Source organism: Microtus ochrogaster, chromosome X (assembly GCF_000317375.1).
Source record: "Microtus ochrogaster isolate Prairie Vole_2 chromosome X, MicOch1.0, whole genome shotgun sequence".
Lineage (NCBI taxonomy): Eukaryota > Metazoa > Chordata > Mammalia > Rodentia > Cricetidae > Microtus > Microtus ochrogaster.
In genome coordinates this window covers 12,347,538-12,362,673 of record NC_022026.1, presented here as the reverse complement: position 1 = coordinate 12,362,673, position 15,136 = coordinate 12,347,538, and the positions used below count along the sequence as shown (strand labels likewise).

Below are 15,136 nucleotides of genomic sequence, written 5' to 3'. Positions count from 1 at the left end.
TAGACCAGGCTGGCCTCGAACTCACAGAGATCCGCCTGCCTCTGCCTCCCGAGTGCTGGGATTAAAGGCGTGCGCCACCACCGCCCGGCTCACTCTCATTTCTAGCCATGGCCTTTTTAAATCCTCTGGTTTATTCATTTAGATCTCTTGCATTTGGTTATCTTGGCTCATGGTTTGTCCATCTTATCTTGTTATAAAACTGATTATTTCACTCATCTTTGCATTTTTTTAGTCATTAATCTCTGCTTTGTTGTGATTTCTGTCCTTCTGTTTTCATGTTTGGCTCTTTTATAATTTGTCTAAGACTGAGGACCATCATTGGCTTTATTGAAATCTCTCTGGGTTTCATTTTGTGGGGACTCAGGCCTGTATGCTTTTCTCTTTAGAACTGCCTCCACTGCATCCTGAACATTGTGTTTTCATCATCACTGAACCGTAGGGATTTAAAAAAATCCACTTGCTGCTTTCTTTGCTGATCTGATAAATCATTAGAAATCTAGTGTCTGATCTCTGTTGGCTTGTGTAATTCCAATACTTCCTTTGTCTGTGCTTTCCTGAGTTTATACCATTATCATCTAATAAGATGCAAGTTTTTAGATCTAGTAAGACTTAGTTTATGAGATAAAATGTCATCCATTTTGCAGATGCTTCCCCAGGCTGAGGAGGAAAGTGTGTACTCGTAGCTGTTGGCTATTTGGTAGAGTCTGGTGAATCGAGCAGCTTTCCTCTGATGTGTGGTGATTTCCTTGCCTGGATGATTTATCAGTGGATGAGAATGTGGTGTTGAAATCATTTCTTCTTCTTGTATCCAGATCTCCCTGATCCTTCCCGTCCAGTACCTCTTGATCTAAGAAGTCGATTGCACCCATGTAGGAATAGCTTTTACTGAAAACACCTCTTGTCTCAAGAAACGGAACTTTTTCCAGATCTTGGAAGCAAGTTAATACTGCATCTTGAGATTATTTAAAACTACATATGTAACCTGCTGTTCTAGCGTGAAGTCAGGCTGCTTAACTTGATTTTAAGAAAGCAATGTAACCAATATTACTAAGCCCTGGATTTCCTATGCAATCAATCAGCTTTTACTACCTAAGCTAAATATATTTTAATAATATTAAAGTATGTATGCGTCCATGCCGCCGACCAAGGATAATGTATGTGTGTGTGTTGTGGTAATCATGTGCTGAAAGCAGCTCACTGGTTAAAAGCAAGCTTACATGACAAATGTCCCATAAACGTGGGAAGCAGCATGAGGATCCGGCTGATAACATCTCTCTGCTGTGTTGACTGCTATTACGGGTCAGCTAGTGTCAGTAAAGTAACTTCTTCCCTTGCAAAACTCGGTTAAAGATTACTGTAGAAAAGAATTCCTCATTCCTTCCCCATACCGTGTTTTCTGTGCTATTCAGTAAGGACAGAGCAAAGCTCTTTGTTAGGGACAGTCAAACTCCATACATATAGCAGACAAACAACAGACAGGCCCCACATCAGAAGCTGCAGACAGATAAAAGACACGGGGAGAGAAGTGGGGAACTCCAATCTGGGCTCACTACTGGTCTAAGCTACTCCGAGAAGTCTCTTGTTAATAGCCCAAAGCAGTACTGACAAACGTACTTTACAGTTGTTACATTTTTTGACGGATTGTTCTTTTTTTTTTTCTTTTTCGAGACAGGGTTTCCTGTAGCTTTGGAGCCTGTCCTGGAACTAGCTCTTGTAAACCAGGCTGGTCTCGAACTCACAGAGATCCACCTGCCTCTGCCTCCCAAGCGCTGGGATTAAAGGCGTGCACCACCGGCGGGCTGGATTGTTCTTTTTATTAAGGGGCAGTGGCTGTCCTCATTTCTCCTTACAGTTTTCGTCTTGAAGTCAGCTTTTTCAGCTGAGAGTATAGCCACTCTTGTTTGTACATAGATTCTGTTTGCCTGGGAATACTATATTCCTTCCATACTTTGACTTCTCATCTTTTAATCTTTGACGACAGTGAGGTGAGTTTCTTGGAGACAGGACACAGTTGAATCTTGGTTTGTTTGTTTTTAAACCTTTCTCAATTCTACATATTTTTGGGTGTTTGCACATTTTCATGCGGGTGTATTCACTTATGCATGCCTGTGCTTGTAAAGGCCAGGGAATGATGTCAGATGTCTTCCTCCCGTGCCTTCCACCCTAGTTTTAAAAGATAGAGTCTCTCAGTGGACGTGGACCTCACTGGTCAGGCTAGCCCAACCAGCAGCAAGCCCCAGGGACTGTCCTGTTTCTGCCATTCTGACTTCCGGTGCTGGCTTACAGATAAGTGCCTTTGTGTCTGACGGTTCCTAAGGTGCGCCTGCAGGTTGAGCAGGCGCCTTACAGTCAAGTCGACTCCCCACCCCTCAGGCTGCGTATTTTCTACGTAGTTAACGATTATATTTAGAGCGCTCACTGCAAGGTAAGTGCCGCTTTCTTCCTTGTTCACTTTAAAGCTTCGTGGGCTCGCTAAGGTAAAAATGTTTGCCTCTTTTCAAATTGCTGTTTGTCTTTCTACCCTTGTAGTGATTTTTTTTTCTTCCCCACGCTCTCACGCTGCTGTGGATCTTCGTCTTCTGTGTGTAATATTCTTCCTTAAGTGTCTTTTTTTCAGGATGGCCGAGTGGCGGTGGATTGTTTTAGTTCAAGCTGCTCCTGGAAGGACTTCATTTCTCTTCGAATTTCAAAGGAGAAATCTATCTACTGAACATAGTAACCTGAGTTGAAAACTACTGACTTTCAGAGATTAAGATGTATCAGCCTGTGGTAATTGTCCATTGGAGATCGAGCAAAGAAAGTCTCCCTTATCCCCGCGGCTTTGCCTTTCGACCTAACTCGGCACTTCTGTCCTGAGACTTCCAGTATTTATTCTTTGTTCTGCTCCCTCCGCATTAGAGCCATTAGATGACACGGAGAGGCGCTTCTCTGGTCATGTTGAGTTGCAATGCCTCCTTTAGGTTCGGGGAATTTTCTGCTGGATTTCCATGACTTTATGCGGTTAGACTCTAACTTGGTTCCTTCTTTTAAGCCGAAATTTTAGAAAATTGGTCTCTTCAACATGTCCCAGTGTTCCTGGAAGTTGCGGTCATGATTGCCGTGGGGTTTTTTTTCTCTGTAGTTTGTTTTCTGCTATGTGAAAGTAATAATTCCTCAGTCTTGTCTAATTCCTGAACATTTTTTTTTGCTTATTCTACAACAGTGATTCTCCCCTTTAAATACAGTTCCTCATGTGTGGTGACCCCCAACAATAAAATTATCTTCACTGCTACTTCATAACTGTTAATTTGCTACTGATAAGGATCATAATGCAAATATCTGTGTTTTCCAGTAGTCTTAGGAGACTGCTGTGGAAGAGCGGTTCCAGGTCGCCATCCACAGCTTGAGAAACACTGCTCTAGACGCTTCCTCTTAAATGTTTTGTGTGATGCATTTTTTTCAGTGTTTCTGCCTGATTCGGTCTCCCTGGGATCTCTATTTTAATTGCCATTTTTTTTCCTTCCCCATCTACTTCATGAATCTACTTCTTTCTTCAGCTTCTTATTTGCTTTTTTAAGCTTAGGAATAATTTCTAAAACTGTTGTCATTTCCAACATTTTGGTATTTTCAGATTTGGCCATTTGCTGTTTCACAATTCTCAGATTTCTTTGTTTTCCTGACTCTTATTATTGTGGAATTACCTGGAGAAAACTTCTTATCTCACCTTATCCCAGAAGCTTTTTCATGTCCTATGTTTTTAATGTTGTGGTGGCTACAACTTGTTATATATAATATTCATATATTATATAAATATAATGAAATGTTTATTTCATGTATATATTATATACTCCTTCCCTTTCTTTCTTTCTTTCTTTCTTTCTTTCTTTCTTTCTTTCTTTCTTTCTTTTTGGAAAGGTCTCTCTATGTAGCCCCAGCTGTCCTGCACAATGTAGATCAGGCTGTCCTGGAACTCAGAAAGATCCTGCTGCTTCTGCTGAGCTCTGGGATTAAAGGCATGTGCTGCCACACTCGGGAACTATTATATCTTCACTACTGTTTTCTAGGGCAAGGAGCCTGACAAAAAGGAGCATCACACAATGCTTAAACAGAAACTTAGCCCTATTGGAGAAGGAGAAGCCATGGGTCCATCACCAAAGAAAAGGAACACTGCGGACATGGCGACAAATCGAGCTCTTGAAGCTTCCGCCAATGCGAAGGGAGAAGGTAAATATATCCAAGTTGGATGGGCAGATATGAGCATATTTCCAACTCGAAGGAAACATGCGGAATGATGAACGTGATGGAAGTTGCCGCAAAGAGAGCAACAGGTCCAAACAGTTCTTTGCACCCAGCGTAGGACAAGGTCTCGGCGGGGACAGATGCCCTTCCCACCTGGCTGGGCTTCCTCCTCACCTGCCTTCTCCTTTTCTCCACATTACAATGCCAGGGGGATCAACACCACAAAAACTGTTGTGGGCATCAATAGTCCGCAACGACTTCATTCTCAGCAGCTTCTGGTAGAAGCAGCCACCCCTTTATTACTGATAACTTTCTGGGATTTCTTATTTTATTTTATGTGTGGGGGTGTTTTGCCTGCTTGTGTATGTATGCTCAACTTGTGTACCTGTTATCCAAAAAAGCTAGAAGAGGGCATGGGATCCTCTGAGACTGGAGTTGCAAATGGTGGGGAGTGATCACGTGAGCACTGGGACTCAAATCTGGGTCCTCTGGAAGCCTTCTCCTTGGCCCCAACTTCCTGAGGCGTCTTGTTCTCCATAATCCGTTTCTTACTGGTGAAGCCTTATCGCTGGCTTTTCTTCCCTTTATTTTCTTTCCTTGATTGATCATGTGATATTTCCTAACTCGGGCCGTGTAAGTCTTCATTCTAGCTCACACTGTCACAGAGCAGACAGGTATTTTCTGCTCGGTCTCCATCCCATCTCTACCACTTCCTGACAATGGCTCTCAACCCTGCAGCCAAGGTAAGGATGTCAGTAGGTAAATATAGTAGGCAACATTCATGCTGAGACAAAAAAAAAAATCTGTGTTCCCAAGCATGCATGATACAACCTGACTCCTGTCCCTCGCCCACCAGGCTCTGCATCCCCCAATCCCACCATCTTACTGTTATCTGGACCCCAGCAGTCACCCTCAGAATCTGTGTCTATTTCTTACTACGCAATGCCTACATCCCCTTCCCTGGCTCACATTACACACCTTTCTCCACATCTCCACGGGCTACCTCTGTCTCCTCTGTTCTGCTCAGAAGACCCCTCGCATGGGGAGCACCAACCTGGTGGTCCCGTGGGCACTCTCGGCTGCTTTCTCTCACATCTCCGTCAGCTTCTTCTCCAACATGAGAACAGCCGAGTGTGTCGCTCCTTTCGGTGTCTCCATGACACTGATAATTCCACAGGAGCAGGGGACGCGCCTGTCTTCCATGTTCGCTGATGACCCCAGAAGGTGCTGGACATATCAGAACATGAGTAAATGACACAGAAGTGACAGAGGGAGAAAAAGAAGAATTCACCTTGACACGAAAGGGAAAAGTCACCTTCAGATGTGGATTTTTAGTGAAGGTGTACACCTAACATTTTGACATCTATGACCTCTTTAGCTTTTCAACTTGTAAAGTATATCAATGTGACATTAAGCCTGGAGTACCAGGGATCTACGTTGCTTCTTCCCTCTCCTGCCCAGCTAGTTTGTACGTCTGTTCTTGGAGCTACAGGGTATGAGGTGGTATTCATCTATGCTGTATCCTGGGGTCAGTTTGTCATGGCGGAGAGTTTTCTCCGGTGTACTCACCTCCTCTGAACTAATTTTAGAATGCGAGGAACACACAGATGCCTGTGTGCAGCCACTGAGGTCACTTAGGTCACAACTTGTTTCACCACTTTGCTTTCCAGGAGCTCCTGTCAACCAGGATGCCCAGGAGGGGGTGATGGAGGGTGATTCCAAGTCCCCTGAAGTCTACCCGCAGGAGCGTGATGAAGCGCAGTTTAAGCCTGCGGCAGTAAATGCCACTCTCCCCGCTCTGGAAGATTCTCTGCCTGATGAGATTCTTAATGACGAAGACGGTGATGACGACGCAGGTGCAGGGGCAAGTGCCAGCCATGACAACTCTGAAAGCACCGAAGATGACACAGAAATAACATCTGTGGAAATTTCCCACTTCATTGTGAACCCGGTGGATCCAGAAGTCATTAATTATGGAATAAAACATGCCCTGATGTCAGAAATCCGTCGCTATGGACGTCGTAAGTACTCAAAGAATGGCTAGTAACAGAGACAAGGTACACATCTCCATTTGTATGATTAGAATAACCTGAAACTGCCCCACGAGAGAGAGCCTTGGCCACAACCGAGGTGTTCTACATAATTGAATACAGCCACTCTTTACTTTGACTAAAATAGTTCAGTAGACTCCATCTTGCATTTGCAATGTTGCTTGGTTAGTGCTCGTAACAACTGCATCCATATCTGTGCACAGGCATTTAGAACACACACACACACCATTGAACATCTCTGACCATGAAGCTTATTACTGAGGTACACACAGATCCACTAACACCCATTCTCTTCATTTCTGTGAAATGCTGAAGTCTTCTTGTATTTTCTCCAGAATATGGAAGGATTTTCAAGCTGCTGGATGAAGTGCGGGGACCCCTGGATATCCGCCTGCATTTCGTTAGGTTCGCCATCAAGGAAGCAGCAAGGTGGGTGCCCAGAGGGATTACACGCCTTCAAGCTGTTGGCTCACTGCAGTGGTTGGCTGAGGGGTGGAGAACAGCGCCTACTGGGAGTTGCTCAGTCCCTGCCCCCACTTTATAGTTCAGGCTCATGACATAGATATTTAGGTTGATGTCACCGGTGTTTGGCACATCCTTCCAGGCCTACTCAACCTTGCTTTGTCACAGTAGTCTTGATCTGGGCACTGATCCTCAGTAGACACCTTTCCTATTGGCTAGAGCACACGGTACCCAGGATGTACTGACTATGCCCACAGATGGTGAGCCCCTGCTTTGGATCACACAGCACTTCCTACTGCGCAGGTTCTTTGGGTATCTCTTTTTACATGTTATGTTTGTTTATTTTCAGGTTTAAAAGATACCACCTAATATATTATCTTGAGAAGTTACTGGAAAAAATGATGTCAGACAGCACCATCAGGAACGTCGATCTAAACTCAAGCACCTGATTCTGTTTTTACAATGATCAACAATATGCAAAAATAGTTTAGCCCTGAATATAGTAGGGGAATGCTGAAGTTGCCTTGCATCTGTTATCTAAGAGAATTAAAGAAAGCTGTTTTAAACTACTCTTAATAAAAGATGAGCTTTCTATCTATGCATTTTGTTGAAAGTGTAACTTCTTGCTGGTTTGCGGCTTTTTTCTCTCCCCTCTGCTTTTTGGTGTTATTGTCTCATCAGGTAAATATCATAGCAAGTCTGCATTCTCAGGCAGGTCACCAGTGTCACCTCTGGTATTTAGAACTCTCTTCTTTGCCAAGTATTGCTTTGGGGCTTTTTAATTTATTTTTTTGATTGTTTTGTTGTTGTTGTTTGGTTTTCTTTCTTTTTTTTTTTTTTTTGGATTTTTCGAGACAGGGTTTCTCTGTAGCTTTGGAGCCTGTCCTGGAACTAGCTCTTGTAGACCAGGCTGGCCTCGAACTCACAGAGATCCACCTGCCTCTGCCTCCCGAGTGCTGGGATTAAAGGCGTGTGCCACCACCGCCCGGCTGTTGTTTGGTTTTCTGAGACAGGGTCTCACTGTATAACTCTGGCTGTCCTGAAACTTGCTATGTAGAACTCACAGAGCTCCACCTGCCTCTGCCTCCTGAGTACTGGGTTTAAAAGTATGTGCTGCTATGCCTGGCATCCCAACAATCTCTTTTTCCCATTGTCCTGAGACAAAACCCCTCAACAGGTTTTGGGGTTTGACTTAGTGACCTATCTCCAGGCCTTTTTACTTAACCATTTGGGCTGAACCATTCCCTGACCTGTGTGAACCGAGCTGCTGGAATGTACACCACCTCTAATGAAAGGCTCCACATCTTTCACACCATCCTCCTTAGCCCTTGTAGCACATTCAAATATCACGTGATATCAAGTATTACTCCAGAAATTACGGAATCCTCCCCCACATGGTTGTCGATTGAAAAAGATGCAGTTTCCATAGTGATGAGCTTTTTACTTCCACTTCCATGTCCACGGATTAATTTTGGGATCTCCTTGCAAAGATGGTTCAGCAGGGTCTAAAACTGTCAGGATGGGCAAAAGGAGTTCGGTGGTTTATCCCTAGGAGCAGCAGGTAGACCTGGATCTTCCCATTACTCCTTTTGTCACCAAAGACAGAAATGAGGCCGTGATACAAACTGCTCCATCCACTTGATAGTAAAAGACGGGCTTGCTACCTCCTAGGTCCTGCCTATTGAACTCCACAGGCAGTGCTGCGAGCTAGAAACACAGGCAACTCTTCAAACATGGTCATTTTAGCTAGAAATGTTGGCACAACCTGTCATCCCAGAGTTTAGGAGGCAGAGGCAGAGGCGGGAGGATCAAGTGTTGGGGTTTATCCTTGGCTACAATGCAAGTTTCAAGGCTAACCCAGACTAAATAAGACCCTGCAAAAATATCATTTTACTCCTGTTTTAAAGCAGTCAATTCCAGTTATAGCACACACAATGAGATAGTGCATTTCAAGAGGATGCGCACTGGATGCAGTCTCCCACTTTAAAGACATTGCTGTGTGGAGTACCCTATTGGTCTGGAGGTCATGTTTTAGGTCTATGAGAGCTGGTCTTCTCTTGATACTACGTCTGGGAAAGGAAGTCTGTGCCTTCAACAAACCTCTGTGTAACTAAGAACAAATCTGCCCTTCTCCTTTTGGTCATTTTCCAAAACCATTGGCTTGCCTCCTGGAAGCCAAGTACTCCCTCTGGGATGTAGTACCCTCTGTGGTCTCAGGGTCATTTCCCCTGTTGGGGAATTGGGTACTGAGCAGCGCAATTGATCTTAGAGGTTAATCTTCACAGGCTAGCGTGTGCTATCCAACCTGACACCGTGATCACCATGTCCCGTCACAGTGTTGAAGCCTTAAGTGCACCAAAGGTGGATGGCTGTGGTCCTGGTAGCTTACAATGTTGTTTTCTCCTGCACACGATCTTAGGAACTTGGACCTGCCACTAACTGGCATGAGCTTGGAAGTGCTTTTGGCGGGGGTGGGGGGTTCACCAGTCAGTCAGGGATTGACTGAAACCTCAACTTGGTTTTGTGAGATTCCCAACAGAGCCCCACAGTGCTGTTCATTTACAGATTGTGGTGCCTTAAGCTGTTGGGTGAGAGTAGTTTGTTATGCCGCAGTGAAGAAACTAATAGAAGTGCTGCCTACGTGTTGTTGGTGATTAAAATCACACAGGATTTTTTTTGAGTATATTTACTTTCTTGTTTTCCTTATCAACTGGCCGCAGAGAACTATTCCTGAAGCCACAGATGCTGTACAAGACAGACTCCTTTTTTTTTTCTGGGCCCTATTCCAAACTAGCAGATTCTTGCTCAACATTGCAGCACACAAGCCTGAGGTAAAGTGTTGTGGTGTCCCCTTTTAAAGCCAAGATATGGGTATTTGTTCATCTTACAAGCACTGTCTCGATATGCTTTAGGTGATCACCAAAGTGTCACTCATTTCAAAGGCCCTGGTTTTGTTTGGGAACGATTTCTCATGCTCTGTCCAGCAAGTGTGCTGCCGGGGGGTCTGGACTGGTTTCCATTTCCGCATCAATGGGAATAATGCCACCAATTGAAAAGAATGGGGCTATACGTTGGTAATCAAGATCCCTAAGAACGACTTTAGGCTGTAAACCTGAGGTAAGAAGTGATACTGGGGGATGGAGAAATGGCTCTATGAGTAAAATGCTTGCTGCACAGACATGAAGGCCTGAGTTCAAATCCCCAGAACCCACACAAAAAATCAGGCCCAGTGACTTACACCAATGATCTCATTGTTGCGTCCGTGGAGACAGGAGTATCCCTGGGGCTTTCCGGCTAGCCAACGCAACTGAATTGATAAGCTCCGGGTCCAGTGAGAGATGCTGTCTCAAAAACTAAGATGGAAAATGATTGAGGAAGACACACATGCACACACTCATGAACATGTACATACATAGCTCAATATTCTTGCATACACAAAGTGATGTTATGTTGCCCTTCTCCTTGTGACCGTCAGGTGCCCAGGAACACAATGATTGTGAAAACAAGGAAGTGTCACAGGAATCGCATTGGTTCCTGGAGTAATCATCTGATTACAAAGACCACCACTGCAGTCATTCTCTGAGATGCATGTTATGAGCATCAGCAACCTGCATCTCTAATTGCCAATGGTGTCACAAACCCCTCTATGGCTGGAGTGTCATTTTCAGTTTGCTATTAGTATAGGTATGCAGTTCTAGTGGTTTCCACTGGGCCTTTCATATTGCAATAGCCCTTTCCCGGAAGGTCAGAGAACCAATGTGTGATAGCTGCCATGTTCTGAATGTCTATTCTGACGATAGCTTTCTGACTATCAGGCTATTAGGATATAATTGAAGGGTGAGTTCGGGAGCCCGAGACGGATGTAAGTGAAGCTGGATTGATCATATGGTCTCTACTCTTACCCGTGAGCCACAGTTACATTGTGCTTCCCCAGACATGAGTGTCACTTCAGGGATGGTATTAAATAATCTCCGAATTCTGATGACTTACCATGATAATGTTATTTCTGTTTGACTGCACTGGGGGGGGGGGAGTCCAGATTCTACATTGTTTCTGAGTGTATCTGTCACAGTTCTGAACTAGATTAGCGAGTGGATTGCTCCGTCTTATACCATTTTTTTTTTTTTTGCTTCCTTAACAGAGTACTTAACACTGGGAATTTTAGAAGGAGCTCAGATTTTTTTTCTTACAGATTTAAAAGCTCACAAGACCAGGGTCAGGAGCTCACATTGGATGAAATCTTTCTTGCTATGTCACAACATGCCAGAGGCAGCATTTGGCTAGAAGAACTGAAAGACAGGCAGCCTCACCCTATTTTGTTTCGCTTTATTATATCAAGACAGAGTCTCATGATCTTGTGATGTAGCCCTGGCTGGTCTGGCATTATGGTGACCAGGCTGGCTTTAACTCAAAGAGCTCCCCCTTCTAAGTGCTGGCACTGAAGATGTGTGTCATCACACCCGGTCAACCTCACTCTTAAAGCTAACCTGCCCTGCTGATTACTAACCAGCGCTAACATTGGCAGTCTGTCCAGGAATGGAGATCCCTCATGATATAATCATGTTTTAGAAGTGCTACATCTCTGCTCTGGAGATGTTGCTGGTTGTACAAGGCTCTCCTCTCTATCTTCAGCATTAAGAAGTAAACCTCAAGGGACACATTCAAACTATAGCAACTTCTTGGCATGGGTTGGAGTCATGCTGAATAAAAGGTCTCAGCTTTGGGGGCTTGTGGGGGCAGACTGTGGTAGAACAGCCTTTTTGACTATTGAGTTTACTAAAAGATTATTAATTCTGTGGACATATAGACAACCAGTGGCTCAGTCAGGGCCTAAGCGAAGTTCAGCTTCAACACCGCAGGTAGGCAGACAGTACCGTGGGAAGTCAGATTAAAGTTTAGGCCTACAAGGCAGAGTTAAGCGGAGAGCTCCTTTGAGGTATCAGAGGAGGCTGCAAGGGTTTTCAGCATGAACCTATAGCCAGGCTGTCCTGGACTCCCTGCTACCCAGGATGTTCATGTCTTGATTCTATTTCTCTGGAGACACCTGAATAATTCGCCCACCTTTATAATGCATGGTTGGTTACTCTAGTGACGGATCAGAGATCCACTTGGCAAAGGTTGGGACGACAGTTAACAGAGGAGTCATTTTGCAGTGTAGCATGCATGATTGTTGCTCAAGGGCAAAGCCACAGCCATGTCTGGCAAACAGAACAGTCACTAGAGAGGTGCCTAGGCTCTCTTTAGGAAATCAGTTATAAAGTCACATCCTCAGGGCATACCAAGGTGGCCAAACAGTTCTTTATGTGGTCGTTTACGCTAACATAGCAGTCTCATTTCGGCTTCTGATGTCTTTCGGTGAGTAGGCCACGCCCTGTCTGAGATTTGTCCTTAATTTAGAAGAAAGCATCTTTGGGCTATATCTCAGCTCACTGATCAACAGGCTGTAAAAAGCTCCTGTAATCTCTGGAATGAAACCGACTCCAGAGCCTTGCTATCTTAAGCCCACACCAATGTTTAATTTCGTCTTGTTTTGCACTATTTTCCTCCCACCTTTGTGCACCACCCTTAAGATGTATATCCGCACAGACTTCTGGGGTCCTGCCTAAATACAGAGGGGGACATCCTGGAGATCATTCGGTAAAACACTGACACTCTTGTGATTCCTTTTGGGGGCCAGTGAGAGATGGGGGTGCGCTGCGCCTTCTGATGCTCCTCCCAATGATGAAGTGACCTTGTTGGACAGGAATGAAGGCTGCATCTCTGCTAATGAGACACTAGAATATTTAGAATATTTATGAGTCAAAAGACTGTGCTTCAGCAGAGTTTGAACATGTGTGTTCCATTCCAATGTTTGAAGGATTTTAAATTTACTTTTCTTTTCATAGACTAGCTTTATTTTTATTTATTTTGAATTACTTTTTTGTAATTTTTTTTTTAAAGACAAGGTCTACCAGTATTGCTTTGACTGTCCTGGGATTTACTATGTAGAGCAGGCTAGCCTTGAACTCACAGAGACCTACCTGCCTCTACTTCCTGAATGCTGGGATTAAAGGCATGTGCCACTATACCCAGGTTTAAATGTATTATTTATGATATACCAGTACAATTATATTCATTTATGATACACAATGTAACTATATATATATGTACAGATTTGGAAATGATACCCCCATTTACTTGGGGGGGGGTCAGAACATTTAAAACCTCTTCTCAGAGTCATTGCTGTAACCCTGGCACTCAGAAAACCTAAGCAGGGGGATCTCCAATGCCATTAAATGCTGTATAGCCAGACCCTGTCTCCAAAGTACAAAAAAAAAGCCACACTTTGAGCATTTTTTAGTGTATAGAATACTGTTATTACAATGTCTTATCACTAGCTGTGGTTGCCAGGTTACATCCTGGAACTCTTGCACACATTCCTCCTACGTAAGCACCTTTATAAGGCCTAACGAGTGTTCATCCCTTAACCTCGGGCCCAGTCCTTAGCAACCACCATTCTTTTCTCTCTGTTTCTATGAGGTCAATACTATTTTTTAGTTAGAATCCACGTGGGAGCAAGGTCATGCTTAGCACAGCAGCCTCTAGCTTCACCCATGTTGTGGCAAATGACAGAATTTCGTTTTCTTTTTCTTTCTTACATAATTTCTTCTTCTTCTTCTCTCTCTCTCTCTATTTTTTTTTAAGGCAGGCTCTCACTTGAACTTACAATGACCCTTCTGCTTTCAATCCCTGACTGCTGGGGTTACAGCACCCCACCAAATTTCCTTCTTTTACAAGTCACAAGCAAAGCCCATTGTGCATGTGTACCCATTTTCTTTATCCGTTCACCTACTAGTAGGACGCAGTTAGACTGATTGTGGAGCTTGGTCATTGTAAATAATCCCACAGTGTTGCTAATTTCAATTCTTCCAGAGACAAACACAGCAGCGAGATTGCAGGATCGTAAGATAGTTCGGTTTGGTGTGTTTTTGTTTGTTGGGTTTTGTTTTGAGAGCTCTCCATCTTGTTTTCTGTAATAGCTATACTGATTTACATTCTTAACAACAGTGTGTTCTTTGCCAACAGTTCCCATTTTTGAACATCCTTGGCGACAGTTGTGTATGTGTATGTAGTTGTATGTATGGGCACACTGTATGCACAAACATGCGGAAGCCAGAGGTCAAGCATAGGTTGGGGGTGGGGTTGTTCATTAGGTACCATCCTCCTTGTTGGGTTTTTTAAAAGAGTCTCTGACCCGGTTAGGTGAGGCTTAGTTGGCCAGTGAGTTCCCATCCCTGTCTGCCCAGCAGAAGGATTACAGCAGGCACCCCCACACCTAGCTCCTTGGCGTGAGTTCTAAGGATCAAGCTTCCATCCTCATGCTCTCGTGGCAAGCACTTTACCGACTGAGCTGTCTCCGAGCCCCGTATTTCTTTTTCTTTTTGCTTTTGTTATTTTTAAATAAGAACAATTCCAATAGGTACTTAGTGTTGCAGTTTACCTGATGGCACGATTAAACTTGGGACTTCACTTTCTCAAACTCAGCTCCTGCTATCCTAAAATGGTTCGGCTAACTTTATGTGGATTTTTTTTTTTTTACATGGAGCCTGGACATGACCACATCATTGTCTCCCTTAAGCCATCCAGCAGATTCCGAGACACCCAGTCATCAGTAATCGCTTCCTTAATCTGACTTCGGTGTTTGGAGAGAGCTTGATTGGAAGCTTGAACTCTGGTCCTCTGGAAGAACAGTCAATGCTCTTAACAGTGAGCCATCTCTCCAGCCCCCAGTTTCAGCTTCCTTTCTGGAAACTTCTGGTATCTGAGCTTTCTTTGGTTTTGATGCTTTTATCTCCCAAAGGGAATGCAAGATCCATGAGTACAATGTTCCGTTCACCATTTGTTATTATCCCATCTTTCTTTCAATGTGACGTCTGCAGAGCACACACCCTTAGGTTTCCCCTGACCAAACTTATTGGGACCTGTTTCTTAAGTGACCCCAGGATCCAGAATACTCTACTAACCTGTCTTTTCTTATAGGATCTTCCAGAGGAAATGATAGAGGGTCTTAGTCTGGGTGCCCGAACTGGCCATCTACGATAATCAGATTGGTGACGACCCTCACTGTCATCAAAGTGCCTTTATTCATAACTGATGGAAGCAGATGCAGAAACCCACAGCGAAGCACTGGGCCGAGCTCCAGGAGTCCTCCTGAAGTAAGGGAGGAGGGATTGTACCAGCCTTGTACCAGCCTTGTACCAGCTGGGGGAGTCAAGGCCATGAAGGAAGAACCCACAGAGAAAGCTGACGTGAGCTTGTGGGAGCTCATGGAGTCTGGGCCAACAGATAAGGAGCCCGCATGGGACTGACCTAGATCCTCTGCGTGTGCGTGACAGTTGTGTAGCTTGGTCTGTTTGTAAAGCTCC

The 15,136-nt window shown here is 44.3% G+C and overlaps 1 protein-coding gene across 2 annotated transcripts in view; it reads left to right on the top strand.

Annotated features, from left to right (window-relative positions):
• Mmgt1 (membrane magnesium transporter 1) overlaps positions 1 to 7,302 on the top strand; it is a 60,626-nt gene extending 53,324 nt beyond the window's left edge. The window contains exons 3-6 of one of the 2 annotated variants that reach the window (XM_013350507.2): positions 4,044 to 4,203; positions 5,889 to 6,239; positions 6,605 to 6,698; positions 7,081 to 7,302. In XM_013350507.2, coding sequence (XP_013205961.1) covers positions 4,077 to 4,203; positions 5,889 to 6,239; positions 6,605 to 6,698; positions 7,081 to 7,180 — 672 coding nt within the window. In that variant the 5' untranslated portion in view covers positions 4,044 to 4,076 and the 3' untranslated portion in view covers positions 7,181 to 7,302. Of the gene's footprint in view, positions 1 to 4,043; positions 6,240 to 6,604; positions 6,699 to 7,080 lie in introns of both variants that reach the window. The other variant, XM_026784845.1, reaches the window with a different exon arrangement.
• The last annotated feature ends 7,834 nt before the right edge of the window (positions 7,303 to 15,136 follow it).